The sequence below is a fragment of the Dama dama genome, chromosome 24 (genome assembly GCF_033118175.1).
Source record: "Dama dama isolate Ldn47 chromosome 24, ASM3311817v1, whole genome shotgun sequence".
NCBI classification, from domain to species: domain Eukaryota; kingdom Metazoa; phylum Chordata; class Mammalia; order Artiodactyla; family Cervidae; genus Dama; species Dama dama.
In genome coordinates this window covers 55542238-55563020 of record NC_083704.1, presented here as the reverse complement: position 1 = coordinate 55563020, position 20783 = coordinate 55542238, and the positions used below count along the sequence as shown (strand labels likewise).

Here is a 20783-nt window from a genome sequence, read left to right as displayed (position 1 = left end):
AGCAGGCGCTGCCCCAGGGCATGTCAAGAAGCGGGCACACTACTTGCGTGGTGGGGCTGGTGAGTTTGCCTAGGTAACTCAGTTCGCTGCGCTTAGACCACCGCAGTGGCCTACCGAGTCCTAACCGTCAGTACCAAAGCGCCGGGTGAGGTTGGGCCCAAGAAGGGCGGGAAGCAACAGGTCTCAGCGGGCACTCAGTGGAACACAGCGGCGCGCTCTGATGATGTAATTCCTCCGCGCCCGCCAACTGGCAGGTGATTGGCTCGTTGGTTCGGGGGCGTGTCCCAGCGGCTGAGGCGAGCAGCGGCGCGCGGGCGGTTGGTCCATTCCTCCTTCCTCGCGGGTGTAGGCCGGGCTCAGTGTCTTTAGAGATCATCCGGCGGCAGGCATGGCTGGAATCTCCGCGTCAGGCAACAGGAGGCGGAGCGGGCCCCCGGCACCTAGTCCTGGCCCTCCGCCCAACACCGGGCACCCTCCGAGCAAGCGGGCCCGAGGCATCCCCGCCGCCCCGGACCCCGAAGACCCATTCGGCCTGCATGAGGATTTCACCGCCGACGACCTGGAGGAGCTCGACACGCTTGCGTCCCAGGCCCTGAGCCAGTGCCCGACCACGGCTCGGGACGTGTCCAGTGAGTTCGCCTTTTCCCCGTAAGAGTGGTGCAGACTTCCCTCGACCCCTTAGATGGCTCTGCCTTCGGAACCCCGCTTCGACCGTTCCGGTGTCTTGCACCCACACTGCCCCCTGCATAGGAACAGTTTGATTTAAGCAGCGATTGTATCCCAAGAGGTCCTTTGATTTGAGGGGAGAAATGTATCAGAAATGTCGAACAGCCGTTTTGGAATATAGAAAGCTAGGTTAACATTTTACTTGGGTTTCTATACTTTGGACCACTGGGTTCTTAGTTCTCAGCAGAGATCCTTGCAACACAACTACTACAGCCATAAGAACCATCATTACCTACACACAGGGACCCATCCTTATAACATATTTGGGAGGCTTTAGATCGAATGAAGACCACCTTTTCCTTTGGACCGCCTGAGCACAAGAGGGATCTGGCAGAGGCAAGAGATAAGATAGACTTATTGTTTTTATACAACCAATAAATTGTACTAGGTGCCCAAACTTTAGAAGCTGCAGACACTTAGCAACAAACAAAAGCCCCCACCTTCTTAGAGCTTACACTCATTCTAGTGACGTCTTATGGGGCTCCCTGAAAGAGAAAGGTTTTGAGGGTACCTTGAATCTCTACTTGGATGTCTTATAGACATGTTAAATTCCACACAGTCATTTCCTGGAAATCCAGTCATCTGCCAGCATCTCCAGCATGGTGCTTGGCAAAGCAGACATTCAGAAAAGACACATTGATGAACACATTTTGCATGGCAGAGATTAGCACCACTCTCCATCATGTAGCACAAGCCAACATCCCCCTTGCTCCTTTCCAAATCCTGTACCTTTACCTTTTTCTTCCATCTCAAGAATCCATCCTCTCTGCATCATCTCTGCCATCTCCCTGATCTGTGTTACCATCACCCCTCCCCTGGACAAAAGTCCACTAAATTGTGTCCACATTTCCAGTTGTGACTCCTACAAGTCAGACTTCACACCACAGCCAGAGTGATCATTTTAAAACTAAAATCTGTCACACACAGATGCACAATGAATATCCCTGCTGAAAGCCTTTAATGACTTCACACTTCTTCTAGTATAAAGATTCATTCCTTGAATTCTCCCTGCTTCCCTACAATACAGAAACTGCACATCACTGTCTTTTTTTTTTTTTTTTTTGGCTGCACTGCATGTGGGATTTTAGTTCCCAAGGATCAAACCCACACTCCCTGCAGTGCAAGTGTGAAGTTTTAACCACTGGACCACCAGGGAAGTCCATACTGCTGTTTCTTACACATTGAGTGTTCTTTCCATCCATTCCCCATCGCCACCCCTCTGGTTAATTCCTGCTTGTTCTTCAGCTCTCCATTCAGTTATCACTTATCTGGGGAAGGCTTCCAGTCATCCATGTGGATTAAATCCCCTGTTACAGGCATTCCTCTATTTGTTCTTCTCTGCAGCTCTTATAACAGTTGTAATTTTATGTTTATTCTTATATTTTTTATTGCCATGTAAGCTCCATGAGCGTAAGGACTGTATCCATTTTGCCCACCACTGTAGCTTTCTTTAGAGGCTAAATTGTGCCTGACATATTATAGGTGCTGAGTAAAATATTATTGAATAATGGATCACTGAGATTCGAACAGTGAGATTCCCACAGCACCTTTCAGCCTTTAGCTGAGACCCTTAAAACTGGGTGCAGGGGGGAAAAAAACAAGAAACTGAGTGCAGAATGGGGAGGGGGAGGCAGAATTTGTTATTTAATAAGGATTGAATCGTGTTCTTATGTTGGAAATACCTATTCTACTTAGTAGATCTTTCTTTAATTTGCTTTCAAAAGTGATTGTTTTCAGCACTGGCTGGTGAAAGTGGGAAAATACTGAGTCCTAAAAAGTATATGGGAACTGGTTTTTTTTTGGTTGTTGTGTTTTACAGATGTTCGTAAGGTCACCATATTAGATGGGATGTCAAAATATCCTGCAGGGAAAAACAGAGAAAGTGTTGCAGTTAAAGATAATTTTGAATTAGAGGTACTTCAGGCACAATACAAAGAACTTAAAGAAAAGGTAAGGGATGTAACTTGTGGGTTTTGTAGTTAATTCATTCACTTATGCATGTGTTAGAAAGCATTATACAATAAAATATAGAAATGTTTTAAAACAAGAGTCCAGCGCGGCTCCCTCCCACCCCGCCTCCCGCTCTCCTCCCGCCCCCCCCTCCCCCCTCCGCGGGGGGGCGGGACCGGGAGGGGGGGGGGCGGGCCGGGGCCGGGAGCGGCCGGGGCCCCGGTGGCGGGGGCGGTCCCCCCGCGGGGGCCCTTATTAAAATTTAAAAAAATAAAAAAAATAAAACAAGAGTCCAGATTCATCCCCATGAATTGGGAGAAAACTGGGGAAAGAAAGCCAGAAAATTTTGGTTGCAACTAAATCCTGAGATTCCTAACAGCCAAGGCAAGAAAAGAGACACTTTGTAAACCCTATAGAAAAAGAGATACAAACTTTCTGTTATAGTACTGAGATAAATTTATAGCATGTGTCTTTTAGAAGAAACACAACATCATAATGGTTGCCATTTTCATTAACAGTTTTGCAAAAAAGCAGATATCTTTCATATGACTATCTGTAGGTCCCTAGGACCTTTGGAATGTGCATGCAGAAGTGACAAGTATGTCTTTAAGCTATTTGCTGAAAACCTGCTGTCCCAGGAATGGACCTGGCAGGTCATGATCTGGTTGGCATGGATGTATTCTGAGCACTTATTGATCCTTTGGACATGTTTTAAATGTGTTTCTTCATCTCCCCAGCTACATGTTGAAATAAGTGCATATATAATTTTCTCTTACAAACTTTTCACAAGATCAATTTGGAATTTCCAGATGAAGGCAATGGAAGAAGAAGTGCTTATTAAAAATGGAGAAATTAAAATTTTGCGGGACTCACTGCATCAGACAGAATCCATTCTAGAGGAACAAAGAAGATCTCATTTCCTTCTTGAACAAGAGAAAACTCAAGCACTCAGTGAAAAAGAAAAGGAATTCTCCAAAAAGGTGACCCAGAGATATGTTTTGCTTGTATGGACATCAGCTTTGCCTACTTAATGAGTTCCTTTAGAAGCAATGCCTAAAGTTGCTTATAAATCTCCCAGGAAGATTTTAGCAGTTGTTTGTTGGAAATACTTTTGCTACCAACTAATGACATGTACTTTTCTTTGAGGCTCTGTGGTTTGGAAAAGGACGTAGATGAAATTCTGCTTTGCTGTGGTTGCCTAAGTCACTGGCTAACACTTTGCAGAAACAGGCTTAAATTATGCTGGGTTTTTGTTTTTTTGTTTTTTTTTTTTTTGGCAGATCAGAAACTCAACTGGTCTAGCTTAGGCCAAACAAACAAACAAAACAAGGTGTTGCCTTCTATAACTAAGTCTGGGGGAAGCAGATGTACTGCGGTCTCAAATGACTCGAGATTTGCCAGGACTCATCTTTATTCTCTGTACTGTTGATAAGTTCCATCCTTATGGCTGAGGATGTTTTCTCCAGGGCTCATATTTCACAGCTCCAGAACAGACTGAAGTCTTAGGGGTCCTCATCTCAAGTTTTAAATTTCTGGGGAAGGCTCTAATTGGTCTAACCTGAGTCAGGTGCCTGCCCCGGAACTAGTCACTGGAACCAAAGAGATAATAGCTCCCATTCAAATCATATATTCAGAGGCAGGAAAATGATGTTTCTTAGGGGAGGGAGACACTGTTGTGGGGAGAAAAACTGGGTGCCAGGTATATGTTACTTTCCTTCACTTCCCAAATAAGGACATGGGTTTTACTCTGCCATTACTTCATTCAGCAAACTTGGCAATCTTTGAAGAAGTGCTGACCTGCGCCTAACACTAACAGCAGTAGTTGCTTTTCCATATGCATAGTGAGGACCAAGGGATGTACCGACAAGCAAGAGATTGAAGCCAGGCTTTATCACATTCAAGCAGTGACCTCAGGGCGATCAGTCATGCTCTATGACTCATCTCCTTTATCTGTTCCCGAAAATAACCAGAAGGGTTGTTGTGAGACTTAAATGGTCCCGCATTTGTGTCTGGTGCTATGCCTGGCATGGACTGTGCTTAGGGAATGGCAGCAGTTACTGTTGGCCAGAGCAGCAGGTCTCCCCACACTGCTCAGGGTTTTGGTAAAACTATTCCAGATCCTCAGCCCAGACCTTCAGGAAGACCTGGACTGTGCACCACTGTGTTCCCTGGTGGCTCAGGGGTAAAGAACCCACCTGCCAATGCAGGAGCCGTGAGTTCGATCCCTGGATCGGGAAGATCCCCGGAGGAGGAAATGGCAACCCATTTCAGTATTCTTGCCTGGGAAATCCCATGGACAGAGGAGCCTAGGGGTCTCCAGTCCATGGGGTTGCAAAGAGTCAGACACAACTGAGTGACTAAACAACAACATGTTCACTACAAGGTCTACATGTTACTGTGAGATATTGCACCTTGTCAAGCTTTGTGCTGGGCATTTTACATTTACCATTCTTACTTAATCCCCCCAATCAGGAAGACAGGTATTTATCTTACACATAAGCTGAAGTTCAGAGAGGCCGAGTAAATGGTGTTTGAATCCTCACAAACTACTTAGCAATAAGCAGGTCAAAATATCTTTCTAGAATACCATGCCATCTTTCAGTAAGAAAGCTAAAACTTGATATTTTAGGACAATTATGTCACAGCAGACTTTCATACTACTTCTCATTGTTTGTTTTTCTTTTACTAGCTTGAGATTTTTGAAGCCCAGAACTATTTTTTATTGTTGGTGGTGGGATCCTTATTCCCAGACCAGGGGTCAAACCTGGACCGCTTGCATTGGAAACATGGAATCTTAACCACTGGGCTGCCAGGGTAGTCCCCCAGAGCTGTTTCTGCATATGTGATGAGACCTCTATAAGTATATTTCTTTTGCCTTCCAGCTCCAGTCTTTGCAGTCTGAACTCCAGTTTAAAGATGCAGAGATGAATGAATTAAGAACGAAGCTTCAGAACAGTGAACGAGCTAATAAACTAGCTGTACCCACCGTTTCCCATGTCAGGTAATGATGGCGCTAGAGGGAGGGAGCTGTTTTGTTATCGTTTCATAAAAAGTCTGAATGACAGTGTCAGACTAGTTGTGAACGAAGGTCGTTTAGACTCTGCCACTGGGGCACAGATCCTCTTTTCCGGAGGCCTCAAAGGTGGTTCAGATGAGGCTGCAATGGTTTGGGGGATCATAGCATAAAGGCCCCACACTCTCTGAAAGTGCCTTCTTCCTGTAGGACTTTATAAACACAGCTCCTTAGGATGAGAAAAGGCTGGAAAGATGATCTCTAGAGTTTTAGAGTTGACCAGTCTTCATTTTTATGTAATTTTTTTCAAATAAGTGATTTTGTCCCAACTGTATGTCAGTCCCAACTGCTTGGAACATTTTTTCTCATTTGCTGCCCAGTGGCCCCCACCTTTGCTGCAGACGTAATCAGTTTGTTAATGGTCTGTCCTGTGAGAAGTCTGTCAGTGTCAGCCTTGAAACTTGAACAATGTGGGTCAGGTCATCTTTTTCTGGTATTCAGCATTCTGCTGCCTTTGCTCATAATGGACAGGGTATGAAACTGAACTCTTCAGGCCTTGCATAGTCCAGGTAAGACAGGACAGCAGAAGGAATCCATCCTTTCCTCTTCACACTCCTCACAGGACAGCCTCAGCATTGTGTAATCTAATCAGAGGGTTAAGACTGCTTCTCTAACATAAAAACTCTGACACCAAAGAACTGGCCGTTTCCTAGTTGCAAGAAACAACATACCTCTTACTAGATGCTCTTTCTACTGAAAATCTTTTGATTCAGGCCCTGGCTATTAAAAAAGAGGTTGTTGTAAACTAGTGGTTGTCAGTGGCGAGAGGGAAACGGAGAGGGACAATATAAGGATAGGGGAGTAAGAGGTACAAACTATTATGTATAAAATAAGCTACAAGTATATACTGCAAAACAAGGGGATGTAGCCAATATTTTATACTAGCTATAAATGGAGTTTAACTTTTAAAAATTATGAATCACTATATCATATGCTTATAACTTAGATAATATTGTATAGAACTATATTTCAATTTAAAAAAGAGGTTGCTGCAAATCAAAACTACAAGGAGGTATCACCTAACACCAGTCAGAATGGCCATCATCAAAAAAATCTACAAATAATAAATGCTGGAGAGGGTGTGGAGAAAAGGGAACCCTCTCGCACTGTTGGTGAGAATATAAACTGATACAGCCACTATGGAGAACAGTGTGGCGAGTCCTTAAAAAACTAGGAATAAAACCACCACATGACCCAGCAATGCCATTACGAGGCATATACCCTCAGAAAACCATAATTGAAGCAGACACATGTACCCCACTGTTCACTGCAGCACTATTTACAATAGCCAAGATATGGAAGTAACCTAGATGTCCATCCACCGATGAATGGATAAAGAAGTTGTGGTCCATATACACGATGGAATATTACTCAGCCATAAAAAGGGATGAATTTGAGTCAGTTCTAGTGAGGTGGATAAACTAGAGCCTGTTATACAGAGTGAAGTAATTCATGGGCAAACAAGTATCGTGTGTGTATATGTGTGTGTGTGTGTGTGTGTGTGTGTGTAGACACACACACACACACATATATATATATATGGAATTTTGAAAAATAGTACTGATGAAAAAAAAAAAAGAAAAATAGTACTGATGAACCTATTTGCAGGGCAACAGTAGAGACATGGACATGGAGAACAGATTTGTGGACACAGGGAAGGAGAGCGTGGGGCAAATTGAGAGGGGCACTGAGACATACCACCAGTGCTACATAACACAGGGAGCTCAACCCAGGGCTCTGTGACAACCTAGAAGGGTGGGATGGGGCAGGCGGTGGGAGGCAGGTTCAAGAGGGAGGGGGCATATGTATACTTATGGCTGATTTGCATTGTATGGCAGAAACCAATACAACATTGTAAAGCAATTATTCTCCAATTAAAAGTAAATTTTCTTAAAAAGGTTGCAAATTGAAAATATATTTTGGTGGAATTGGAAATAGTACTTGAATTCTGCCCAATACTTTTGAAGGTGGAAACAAATAAAGATTTTGTTCCTACCATTTGGATGAAAATGCCTTGAATTTTACACTGCTGTCCTGCCAAAGACTAACAAATGTGGAGTAGATGAATCTTTTGGTCAAATCACCTAGACATGAAAAGTTTAAAGCCTGTTAGAAGTTTTATAACCAGGTATTTTACATGGGGTTAGCAGAATCATTACTCTGCTTTCATAGTTAACTTTTTCCAGTCCTAGGAAAAGCCCTTCTGTGGTTATAAAGCCAGAAGCATGTTCTCCACAATTTGGAAAACCATCTTTCCCTACAAAGGAGTCTTTTAGTGCTAACAAGTCCCTTCCCCAGCCCTGCCAGACAGAGCCAGCATACAAGTCCCCGATGGGCAGGGAGGGTAAGTCCATCTCTCTATCGTCTACAACTCAATATCAGACCACTTGACCTTGAGCCTTGAAACAATTGAGTGTTTATTTTCTCTTCCTTTCTGTGGGTCCACAGTTCTGACAGCATAGTGGGGATGGTTTGTCTCTAAGGGCGCTGGAATCACTGAAGTCTTGTCAGGGGCTGGAGGATCTATTTCAAGGTGGTGCGTTCACATGTCTAACAGTGGAATTTCTTTTCACATGTGGACCTCTCCCCAGGGCTACTTGGCTGACCTCCTCACCCCATACATGGCTTCCTAAAGAGCTAGCAAACCCAGAGAGCCTGGTGGAAGCAGAATCTGTCCTTTCTGTGTCTGAACCTTTAAGTCACATGGCATCAGTTCTGTCACTCAGCCTAAGTTCTGTTCATTAGAACTGAGTCCCTGAGTCTGGGCTGTGTTCAAGGGGAGGGAGACTAGGCTGCACCCTTTGAGTGCAAGCGTGTCAAAGAACTTGCAGGCGTATTTTAAAACCTCCACAGTCAGCATCCATCGACAGGCCAGAAGCACAACCAGGATGCAGGAATATGTGCTCCTTTCGTAGCCAGGCTGAGTCCAGACTGAGGCAGTGCTACTGCTTTCTAGAGAGAAGCAATCAGCATTAGTAGGTCTTCACTGTGAGACTGTGCTGTGCCAGTTTATCCTGCCATTCAGATACCCTGCCTCTGCCCTACCACCACCAGCCCTTTCAAATCATTAGCATCACGGCACCCCTGAGAACTGCAGCTACTCACATTTTGGGAGCAAATTCAGAAGTGGTTATAGTTGGGAAGATTTCCCTGGAGAAGGAAATGGCAACCTGCTCCAGTATCCTTACCTGGAAAATTCCATGGACAGAGGAGCCTTGTGTGGGCTACAGTCCATGGGGTCGCAAAGAGTCAGACATGACTGAGCGACTAAGCGCACACACACACACACACACACACACACACACACACACACACACACACTGAACACACACACACTGAACACACACACACACACAGTGAACACACACACACACTGAACACACAGACTGAACACACACATACACACACACACCCCGAACCTCTGTGCTTCAGTTTTCCCATATATAGAACAAAGCCACAGATAACACCTCCTGGGAGGGTTGGTGTGAAGAACAAGAGAGTTGACAGGTGTAAAGCTCTTAGAACAGTGTCTGGCATGTAATAAGAATCACATAAATGTTAAGGTTACAGCTTTTATGTTATTGCCTGACTTTGGAGTGGGACATACAATTTAATTTTCTTTTCTTTTCTTTATGCAAGTTCCTATTTTATATGAGGAAGGCAAAGATGCGAAAGTTCTTGAGTTGCTTTGGCTCTTGGTTTGATCCAGAGTTGAAAAAAATAGAACAATGTATGTTTGAAACTCATCACGTTTAAAGAGTTTCTGATACACGTGTGCTTTCATATTCTAATTTTGATTAACATTTTATCTAGTTGCAGAGAATAAGGCTCACAGTCTGGGAGGTGGCCCCATAAAGCAGGAAGAGCCCCAGAAAAGTCTTGTTGACAGCTGGATGCAGAGATCAAACAATCAAGGTACCAGAACACGTGCTTCTTCTGCCAGCTGCCTGCCTGGGTCTGATCGTGCTCTGTGATGCCGCACTGGAATTGCCTAACTGTCCTGGGCTGTGGGAACCAGGCAGTGCTTTAGAGGGTCAGTGGGAATAGGAGTCTGTGATTGAAGTATGTGACTATAAACTGGGAGAGGCCAAGAGCAAGTATGCCCCCAAGCCTTCAGTACCCACAGGTGTCTCAGTGGCCGTTGACAGGAGAGCTGGCATCGTAGAAAAGCACTCTCATGTCACCTTGTCTTTCCGCAGGCTCCATTTTGATAAACCTTCTCCTGAAGCAGCCTTTGATCCCCGGGTCACCCCTGGGTCTGTGCCACCTCCTGAGCAGTTGTCCTGAGGCTCCTGCCGGCACCCAGTTCCAGCTACCAGGGCTTGGCAGGTAAGCACAAGACTCCTAAAAAGCTTGTCTGGAAGGAGTTTTCAGGAAGCAAGTCCCCATCTGGTCCTGACCAGCCTCAGACATCTGCTCTGGGCAGGGAGATGAGAGAATTTGCCGGCAGGTTTTCTGGATTCCTTGACCATATCTGCCTCTCACACTTGTGTCTTTTCTTTTGTGTTTGTTGCCAGTACCTTGCCTGGGATTTCAAGCCTGAGGACCACAGGTCCTCGCGATGGGTCCTGTCCCCTCTCGGCCCTGAGAGAAGCACAGCACATGGCACTCACTGGGCTGAACCTGGTGGCCAGGAATGAAGAAGGCTCCAGTGACAGAGACCCAGCAGAGGGAGGCAGAAGGGCCTTCCCGCTCCGCAGGCTCCCTGGGGCTGTGCATCTCCTCCCCCTGGTACAGTTCTTCATCGGCTTACACTGCCAGGCTCTGCAGGACTTGGCAGCAGCCAAGAGAAGCGGCGCGCCTGCGGACTCACCGACACGCCCCTCCCGTGTGAGCCCTGGGGCAGAGGCCAGCCCCGAGGACCCCCTCTGTAACCTGGAAGGCTTCTCGGTGGCGGCACTCAGCGTCCTCCAGCATCTGGTGTGCCACAGCGGAGCAGTCGTCCGCCTGTTACTGTCAGGAGCGGGCGCTGAGTCTGCTGCGGGGGAAGGAGGCCAGAGCCAGGTTCACGGACACTGTCATGGGGATGCGACCTCAGCCCCAGAGGGGCTTGTCGAGGACCAAGGCCAGCATCCACTCTTGAAGATGCTCCTTCACCTTCTGGCTTCCTCTTCTGCAGCAACAGGTCACCTTCAAGCCAATGTCCTCAGCCAGTGCCTTAAGGTTTTGGTGAAATTAGCTGAAAATGCTTCCTTTGATTTCCTGCCCAGGTATCCTGCAGCATGGGAGTCATGATTCCTTGTGGGTCTAACCTGACCTCTTGAGGTCTGTCCTGTGGCCCCTGAGCTTGCTCCCATCTTGACGCATTCATACTGCTCAGCTCTAAGCCTTGGTTTAGGTTCTTAGCTCAGGGAGTTCTGAAGTCATGGAAAATGGGGCCAGGTGTTAGAAGAACCAAGGAAGTGGCTTATTTGGCTTAGTTCTGCCTCTAGGCAGTAGGTAAGCAAAACACACATGTTAAAAGAAGGCTGCTAGTCACTATGGAAGAGCGTCCTGACCCCAAGACAGAGACCAAACCCAGAGGCCTTTGGACCTGGGACATGCATCAGGTGAAGACTGCATATCACAGGCATGTTGAGGTTGAGTTTGCTGGGGTTCCCTGAGGAAGCAGGGGGTGTGCAGGTACAAGCTGATTGCTGGGAATCTGCCCATCTTCAAGGTGCCCACCACTGGCATGAGCCACAGGTTACTTGTTCCTCTTATAGTTTGTTGCGAAACAGCATTGTCAGAAATTCCTAGCTTGGGATTCCAGACCTTGAACACTTGGGAAGGTAAACTTCACCCAGCCAGTCCTCTAGTTAGTCCTAGAATCTCATCACCCCCTCAGCACTCCACCCAGAGGCCAGTTCCTGTGTTGGAATGACTCCACTGGCTGCACAGATCTTAAGTCTTTTGTCTCTGAGCCCAGAATAGCTGTTTACTAAACACATTTCTGGATCCTGGTCGCCATATGAATATATTTCCGCCTGTCTGGTCCATCCTAAAGGTGGTGCTCAGAGCTCGACACAGTGTAGTGCAGAGAAGTGTGGACAGCAAGGTGGGCTCAGCACCACTGCCCAGGTCACAGTGGCTGGTTGCTTGGATTTTGTTTTCTTTTGAGTCTTCTCTTTCCTTTTTTTCCTTTAAAATTCCATAGTGCTTTACAATTTTCAGAAGTTTCACACACATGATTTCATATAATCCCATAACAACGCTTTTTTGATCTTCTACTCCTATTTTGCCCCTCCCTCCTTCCTTCTCTGTCCCCAAAGGTAACCACTAGTTGGTTGTGTGTGAGTCTTTATCTTTTTTTAATTCACTAGTTTCCTGTAATACTTAGATTCTAAGTATACATGATATCATACAGTTTTTGCCTTTCTCTGTCTTATTTCATTTATCATAATGCCCTCCAAGGCCATCCATGTTGTTGCAGATGGCAAAATTTTGTTCTTTTTTATGGCTGAGTAATATTCCATTGAAGATTGAAGGCAAAAGGAGAAGGGGGTGGTATTGGATGAGATGGTTATTAGATAGCATCACCGACTCAATGGACATGAATTTGAGCAAACTCCAGGAGATAGTGAAGGATAGGGAAGCCTGGCATGCTGCAGTCCACAGGGTTGCAAAGAGTCAGACATGACTTAGCAACTGAACAACAACAACAGTATTCCATTGTGTGTGTGTGTGCACCACAACTTCTTTATCCATTCATCTGTTGAGAGACAGTTGCTTCAGTACCTTGGCAATTGTAGATAATAATGCTTCTATGAACATCAGGGTGCATGTTTCCAAATTAGTGTTTTGGTTTTTTATTCTTCCCGGATATAACCCAGAAGTAGAATTGCTGGATCATATGGTACTCCCATTTTAGTTTTTTGAGAAACTCCCATACTGTTTTCCACAGTGGCTGCACTAATTTACATTCCCACTGATAGCATAGGAGGATTCCCTTTTCTTCACATCCTTACCAACATTTGTTGTTGGTGTTCTTGATGGTGGTAGCCATTCGACCAGTTTGAGGTGATATCTCATTGCGGTTTTGATTTGCGTTTCCGTGGTGATGAGTGATAACTGAGCATCTTTTCATGTGTCTGTTGGCCATCTGGCTATCCTCTTTAGAAAAATGTCTATTCAGTTCTGCTCATCTTTTGATTGGGTTGTTTGTTTGACGTTGAGTTTTATAAGCTGTTTATATATGCTGAATATATGACCCCCTTATTGGTCATATCACTTGCAGTTATCTTCTCCCACAATAATGGGTTCTCTTTTCATTCTGTCCACCATTTCCTTTGTTGTGCAAAGCTTTTAAATTATATTAGGTAGATCCCATTGGCATTTTTTTTTCCCGCTTTTGTTTACTTTTGCTTTAAGAAATGGATCCAAAAAACAGCTGCTGTAATTTTATGTCAAAGAGTGTTCTGCCTGTTTAAATTTTTTTCTTCTAGTTCTATGAAAAATGCCATTGGTAATTTGATAATGACTGCGCTGAATCTGTAGATTGCCTTGGGTAGTCACTTGGACAATATCGATTCTTCCAAGAACAGGGTCTATCATTTCATCTGTTTGTGTCATGTTATTTCATCAGCATCTTACAGTTATTGGAGTATAGGCCTTTTTGCCTGCTTAGGCAGGCATATTCTTAGGTGTTTTATTCTTTTTGATGCAATGGTAAGTGGGAATGTTTCCTTAATTTCTCTGATAGCTCATTATTAGTGTATAGAAATCCAGCAGACTTCCGTGTATTAATTTTGTATCCTGCAACTTTACCAAATTCATTGATGGGTTCTAGTCATTTTCTGGTGGCATCTTAGATTTTCTGTGTACAGTATGTCATCTGCAAACAGTGAAATTTTTCTCTTCCTTGCCAGTTTGGATTCCTTTTTATTTTTTTCTTCTCTGATTGCTGTGGTTAGGACTTCCAAAACTATCTGAATAAAAATGGTGAGAGTGGGCATCCTTGTCTTGTTCCTGATCTTAGAGAAAATGCTTTCAGCTTTTCACCAATGCATCTGATGTCAGCTGTGGGTTTTTCATATGTGGGCTTTATTATTAATATGTTGACCTAAGTTTCCTCTATGCCTACTTTCTGAAATTTTTTATCATAAATGGATGCTGAACTTTAGCAGAAGTTCTGCATCTGTTGAGATGATCATATGATTTTTAGTCACTTTGTTAATGCAGCTTGTCACATTGATCTGTGGATAACTGAAAAATCCTTGCATCTTGGTTTCTTATTTTTTAAATGAATGAATTCCAGGAAGCACATTTTTACCAGTTATCTTGGTAGACAGATCACCATTCTATTCCTGTTGACCTTATCTGTGACATGAAAAAACAGCCGTTTCATGGGTGCTTACTGCAGGCCAGACAAGTGCCTTCTGTTCACAAGCCCAGGTGGCACCCTCAGAGCCCTGCGTCCTCCCGCCCAGCACAGAGCCTGGCTCACTCTGAGCCCTCAGTGTTTGCTGAGTGAATAAACTCCGTGTTGAGTTAGGGAGTCTTGTCTGAAACGCCAGAGGGAGTGTATTAGATGGTTTCAAGCCAGTTAGGCTCCTGAGTGACTATTTTTTTTTTTCTTTCAAACGTTTATTTAGTATCAAGCAAGAGGAGACTTTGCTTAACACTACAGAACATTTCAAGACTTGAGTTACAAAAGAATACCACATTATTTGCACTTGTAATTGACTTCCCTTTTTACACATGTTGGCAAGAGAAAAAAAAAATAGCACATGGCTGAAAGATAAAATAACTAAATTTCTATGGAAACCTTTAAAATGAAAGGTGAGGCTTATGTTAAAAGGATAGATTAACATATTTAGTAAACCTATCTTTTGTTTAACACTAGTTAATCAAAGTTATTTTTTTTCCTTTAGATGACCTATTTTTCATATACAGGCTGGAAATAACAAAATTTTACTTCTTTTTTTTTTTTTTTTTCTGCCCAGGTTGCTGTTTCAACAAAGTACTTTTAAATTCCATCCATTCAGATTTTAAGCATTTTGATTTATTTAAAATGGGATTGTTCATAGAAAAAAATTACTTTGAACAGTATACAGGACTGGTGGAGACTGGCTATGTCACAACAGCAGACAGTACAATCAGTATCTGCCATATGGCTGGTCTCTGTAGACACCCTTCGCTGATGCCACTTCCCCGCAGTACTTCCCCTCCGAATTCCTACATGCTGACAAGCTGAACCCCATTACCACACAGCTTCCTGTTCATCTTGGAGTAAAAGCAAAAGCCAGGGACGGGTGCTGTGCTGTACTTAGCCGCTCAGTCCGACTCTTTGTGACCCCATGGACTGTAGCCTGCCAGGCTCCTCTGTTCATGGGGATTCTCCAGGCAAGAATACTGGAGTGGATTGCGATGCCCACGCCAACCCGGGGATCAAACCACACTGCAGGTGGATTCTTTACCATCTGAGCCAGGGAGGCCTAGGACAGGTGGTACCAAGGCTCTAAAGCATATGTTGTACGGCACGAGTGGCCAGGCAGGCTGTGGTCTCTTACGAAGGGTACCACTGCCCACCTAGGCTTGAGAGCACGTCATCCCCTGAGTTTTATCTTTCTACCCCATCTGGTGTAGCAGTTAGGTCGTCCAGGGTTGCCCTCCATGTACTGGCATGGCAGGGGCTTTTTTCTTTTTTTTTTCTGGCAGGTGCTTTTGAACAAAAAAGACTCATCCCCAACTCAAGCAGAGTAGCACGACTGTTATTTATTGTGCATTTGGGGGGCTCTGAAGAAAAAAAAAAAACATTTAAAATAAGTAGGCTCTGATGCTATCAAAAACTAATTTGGAAATAACTGTGTTGTATATATAGACAGGTTTTTTTGTTTTAGTTTCAGTGGGCCACTTCTAGCCTAATAATGAAATTAGGTGACTCGTTAGTGGATACTTGGGAATTCCAGTTTTCCACCAAGTTCCATACTCCCCGGTGACTAGAAACATTCAGCTTGTCTGTCGTACAGGATTTGCTCTCAAATGAGTTTGCCCCAAATAGACCTTGCTCCCTAGTGGTACACAGGGAACATTCTTAACCTCCTTGTATGAAAGGGGACACACCCATAGAACTCCCCCCGCCACCTAGGAGGTTGTGTGGGTTGAGCCAACAGTAGTGCTTATCTTGGGACTTGGTTCCCTGGTAATGAATGGGCCAGCTCTTTGCCCCTGAGACTGGGGGGAAGAGTGCCCGAGCCATGCACACCTCAAGTGAGTACCTTCACATACGTGGCTGCAGAGGAGCTAGTGTTTCCTGACAAGCGGAGAAAATGAAGTCTTCCTTGCTTGGCAAGTGATGTCATGAGATTGGACCAGAGTCTAGCCAGTCCTTTGGTGGTGGGTTCAGGACTCTCCTCTCACACTCAGCTCAAGACCTGGCTCCCTATTTGGGAGCAAAGGCAGGAAGGAGCTGGGAGCAGTGTGGAGGCTGGCTTGCCAGGTCCAGGGAGGCATCTCATATTTTCGAGGTGGCACTGGGCCAGGCAAGGACCTGTCCTCTTTCAGCCACAGCAGCCCCGCAGTGAAGGGTAACCCACTTGTTCCCAGGCTAGCATTTGAAGCCAGGTCTATCTGAATCCAGTCTCCTCTTCCCTGGCCTCTTCAATTTCCTTTTACCGACAGTGAAAAAGAAGGGTGAGTTACAGAGTTGGGTTGGAGGCATCACGTCTTTCTGGGCCCCTGTGTTTCAGGTTCCAGTGCGTGTTCAGGGTGCTGCCGCAATGCCTGCGCCCAGAGACGCCCCTGCCCAGCGTGCTGCTGACGATTGAGCTCCTGTCCCTCCTGGTGGACCATGAGAAGCTCGCACCTCAGCTCTGCTCCCACTCAGGTAAAGCAGGCCAGGGGGCGGGGGGCCCGCACCCGGACAGCTCCGGCTGGTTGAGGGGAAGGAGGTGGCAGGGACGGGCCAGGCACCTCCTGAGGGCTCCCGCAGCTTGTACCTCAGGCGGTGGGTGGGAGGGCAGAGCCTGAGTGTGAGCTGGGGCCTCCCTTCCAGAAGGCTGCCTCCTGCTGCTGCTGTACACGTACATCACATCAAGACCTGACGGAGCCGCCTCCGAGGGGCAGTGGCTGCAGCTGGAGCAAGAGGTAGAAGCCCCAGAGCCCTTTGTGGACGGCTCGCCTCCCCACCCCACCCCGCCCCACCGGAGGGGCGCCTTTCCTCCTTCTCAGGGGACAAAAGGGGCTTTCATTCACATCGGTGACGCGTTTAGAGACTAACAAGGAAGACTCGTTTTGGGGGGCCCCCTACTATACAGATACAACACATGTGGACCCAGGGTATCCTGGGACTTGGCAGGGTAGCCTGGTAGCTGGAGGTGGGCCTGGAGGCAGGGGTCATTGGTGAGACACAGGTCTTGGTCCTGAGCATCTCCTGGGAAGGCCCAAGATACCATCACCTCTTGGATCCCATCAGTGCAGACAATTCGGTTTAGTTGCTCAGTCGTGCCCGACTCTCTGCGACCCCATGGTCTGTAGCATGCCAGGCTTCCCTGTCCATCACCAACTCTGGGAGTTTACTCAAACTCATGTCCATCGAACCGGTGATGCCATCCAACCATCTCATCCTCTGTCGTCCCCTTCTCCTCCTGCCTCCAATCTTTCCCAGCATCAGGGTCTCTTTTCAGGAGTCACCTCTTCGAATCAGTGACCAAAGTATTGGAGTTTCAGCTTCGGCATCAGTCCTTCCAGTGAATATCCAGGACTGATTTCCTGTAAGATCTCCTTGCAGTCCAAGGGCCTCTCCAGACAGGCAGTTGCTTAGGCAACTGGAGCTCTGCAAGAAGCCTGAGAAAGCCCTCGCCGTGACCGGAACTGGGGTGGCGTTCTGGCGCAGATGGAACCGAGTCTGTTCTTGTTCTAGGCCGTGTGGCTCCTGGCCAAGCTGAGTGTGCAGAGCCCCTCCTCCCCAGTCACTGGCTCCAGCTGCCAGTGCAACGTGGAGGTAAGTGCCGGGCGCGGAAGGGGGCTGGTGGCGGGCAGCCCTGCTGGTGCCTGACAGGGCCGTCTGAGAGCATCCCATGCTCCTTCATCAGGGCTGGACCCTGGTGCCACCGCTCAGAACCCTCCTCACCCCGGAGGGAGGCTAGGACTGGGGCCGCCCCGCCCAGCCGGTGGTCCAGGTGCAGAGAGCACATGCCCTGACCTCCGCCCGCGCCCTCCCGCAGGTGGTCAGAGCACTCACGGTGATGCTGCACAGACAGTGGCTGACGGTGCGGCGGGCAGGGGGGCCCCCGCGGACCGAGCGGCAGAGGCGGACGGTGCGGTGTCTGCGGGACACGGTGCTCCTGCTGCACGGCCTGTCCCAGAAGGACAAGCTCTTCACGGTGCACTGCGTGGAGGTCCTGCACCAGTATGACCAGGTCATGCCCGGCGTCAGCACGCTGATTCGAGGGCTTCCAGACGTGACCGACTGTGAAGGTGAGCCCGCAGGAGGGCCCCACCCCCCCGCCCCAGCCCCCACGCGGGGTCGGCCCTGAAGTCCCCGGGCCAGTCAGACCCCCTGGCCTTAAGTCCACACAGCCATTGCCGGCACTGGGCCACCCTTTCCTTCCTGCTCTGGCTCCTCTCTCAGTATATCAGCCTGCCTTTGGCTCGTATCTACTGAGTCAGCCTGGCAGAGCCATGGCTTTTCCAGAAACATCCCTGTCTGAACTGCCTTTGTATCACTTTGCTTGCAGTAGCTGAGGGAGCGAGGCCTGGGCGTGGAAGGGACTGGTTAGTTCCTGTGGGCCTGGGGGGCGGGCGGAGTGGTGGGGCCACCCCCAGTCCCGGCGCCTTTGGGCCATCACCACAGAACCTTCTGGTTTTTGCCTCAGAGGCGGCCCTGGAGGATCTCTGTGCCGTGGAGACCGATGTGGATGAGCCTGAGATGGACTGTGGCTGAGGCCTGTGAGCACCGGGCCACACGGTGGCACCAGAGCCACTCTCGCCCTTCCTTCCCTCCGCTGATTAAAAGCACTGACTGGCTGAGAACGCGCCAGCCTTCTGTTTCCTGAGTTTGCTCAGTGTCGGCAGAGCGGGAAGGACAGAGGAGGGGGACCCGGGAAAGGCTGAGATCCCTGCTGGGCCTTGCCGGAGCTGAGCTCCAGCCCCACGGGGATGAATCTGCCCTGGGGAAGGAGCCCTGCCCGCTTGTGGATTTGCCCTGAGTCATCCCTCTCTCCTGAGGCCACAGGAAGAAACCATTGTGCGCAGGGGTGGAGGCGGCCCTCAGCCCAGGCCTAAACCAGGGAGGCCTGGGAAAGTGGGGCCATGGACTGGGTGCAAAATGGCCACGGCAGGGGGGCTCCCGGCAGGCCGAGTCACGGAGCCAGCCCCCCCCCATAGCCTGGTCCTCCCACCATGAGCGTGCGAGGGCCCGGCGCACCGTGCTAGCCAGTGGGCCTACAGCCAGAGATCTGAGGCCTTTGGGCAGCCCTGCGGGCGCCCGGGGAGGGACGGGTGCTGGTAGGAGGGACAGCCCAGGCCAGCTGACGAGCGAGCGGGGCGGGCCATGCTCACACCAGCCCTTGGGCGGGCTCAGACCAAGTTTCACTTCCCGCCACTGCTGCTGCCGGCAGCAAGAACCAGGCAGAGTGTGCACCCTGAGTCATTGCTGCCTGCCGGCTCCTCGGTAAGTGAGAACCCCCAGGGGAATGAGGCAGGGTGGGAGGGCCGTGGGTACCCCCCCACACTAAGAGGCCACCAGGGGAGGAGCTGAGCCTGCACCTGAACAGACAGCCGAGTGAGCGGGTCCCACGAAGGAAGCCACCCTACCTTCTGTCTTCCTGCCTGAAAGTGGGTGCTGGAGCTCAGCAACAGGCCCTAATGGGGCAGGGAAGGCCAGAGAGGCGTTCCCACCCCACCCGCCCTACCGCCCGTCAGCGGGCACTCACCCTCCCACCCCGACCCCCTGCTCCTCCGCAGGCTCAGCGGCGGACACCCACCATGGGCTCGCGGGCCCTGCCCCCAGGGCCTGTGCAGACCCTCATCTTCCTGGACCTGGAGGCCACCGGCCTACCCTTCTCCCAGCCCAAGATCACTGAGCTGTGCCTGCTGGCCGTCCACAGATCCGCCCTGGGGGGCCTCTCCGCCCCTCAGGGGCCTGCGCCGACAGCGCCCCCGCAGCCCCGGGTGCTGGACAAGCTCTCCCTGTGCGTGGCCCCGGGGAAGGCGTGCAGCCCCGCGGCCAGTGAGATCACGGGCCTGAGCACTGCCGTGCTGGCTGCCCACGGGCGTCGGGCCTTTGACGCCGACCTGGTCAGCCTGATCCGCGCCTTCCTGCAGCGCCAGCCACAGCCCTGGTGCCTCGTGGCCCACAATGGTGACCGCTACGACTTCCCCCTGCTCCAGGCCGAGCTGGCGCTGCTGGGCCTGGCCAGTGCTCTGGACGACGCCTTCTGTGTGGACAGCATCGCTGCCCTGAAGGCCCTGGAGCCGGCTGGCAGCTCCTCGGAGCACGGCCCAAGGAAGAGCTACAGCCTGGGCAGCATCTACACACGCCTGTACGGGCAGGCCCCGCCAGACTCGCACACGGCCGAGGGGGACGTGCTCGCCCTGCTGGGCATCTGTCAGTGGAGGCCGCGGGCCCTGCTACGGTGGGTGGATGCTCATGCCAAGCCCTTCAGCACCGTCAAGCCAATGTACGTGGTCACAACCTCTACTGGAACCGACCCAAGGCCATCTGCTGTCACAGCCACAGTGCCCCTGGCCAGAGCCAGCGACAGTGGCCCCAACCTTCGTGGAGACAGGAGCCCCAAGCCAACCCCTTCCCCAGTGAAGCGCCCTGGAGCGCCACCCGGGGAGGGGCTGCTGGCCCCCCTGGGCCTGCTGGCCTTCCTGACTTTGGCGGTAGCCACGCTGTATGGGCTGTCACTGGCCATACCCGGGCAGTAGGCCAGGAAGGGAAGTCTGACTAATAAAAAACCCCCACAGCACTGAGTGATCACTCGCCTCTACCCTCCGTGGTGGCCTTACAGCCTCTTGCCCACACTCAGAGACCTGGGGCCAGGGGCACAGAAAATGACAGTCTTTGTCCAGCACCCTTCCTACCAGGACGGTCAGACTTCTGAGT

At 49.1% G+C, this 20783-nt stretch overlaps 2 protein-coding genes across 2 annotated transcripts; both read left to right on the top strand.

Moving 5' to 3' along the window:
- Nucleotides 1–288: 288 nt before the first annotated feature.
- On the top strand, nt 289–18710 carry ATRIP (ATR interacting protein). The gene is made up of 13 exons (XM_061128680.1): nt 289–629; nt 2546–2676; nt 3486–3656; nt 5559–5677; nt 7936–8093; nt 9563–9664; nt 9949–10078; nt 10267–10959; nt 16420–16556; nt 16725–16816; nt 17592–17672; nt 17896–18148; nt 18547–18710. The coding sequence occupies exons 1-13, from the start codon at nt 389–391 to the stop codon at nt 18612–18614; spliced, it is 2376 nt and encodes a 791-aa protein (XP_060984663.1). The 5' UTR covers nt 289–388; the 3' UTR covers nt 18615–18710.
- Nucleotides 18711–18740: 30 nt separating this feature from the next.
- TREX1 (three prime repair exonuclease 1) lies at nt 18741–20646 on the top strand. Its single transcript, XM_061128681.1, has 2 exons — nt 18741–19343; nt 19637–20646. Exons 1-2 carry the CDS (start codon nt 19224–19226, stop codon nt 20603–20605), a joined length of 1089 nt encoding a protein of 362 aa, XP_060984664.1. The 5' UTR covers nt 18741–19223; the 3' UTR covers nt 20606–20646.
- The last annotated feature ends 137 nt before the right edge of the window (nt 20647–20783 follow it).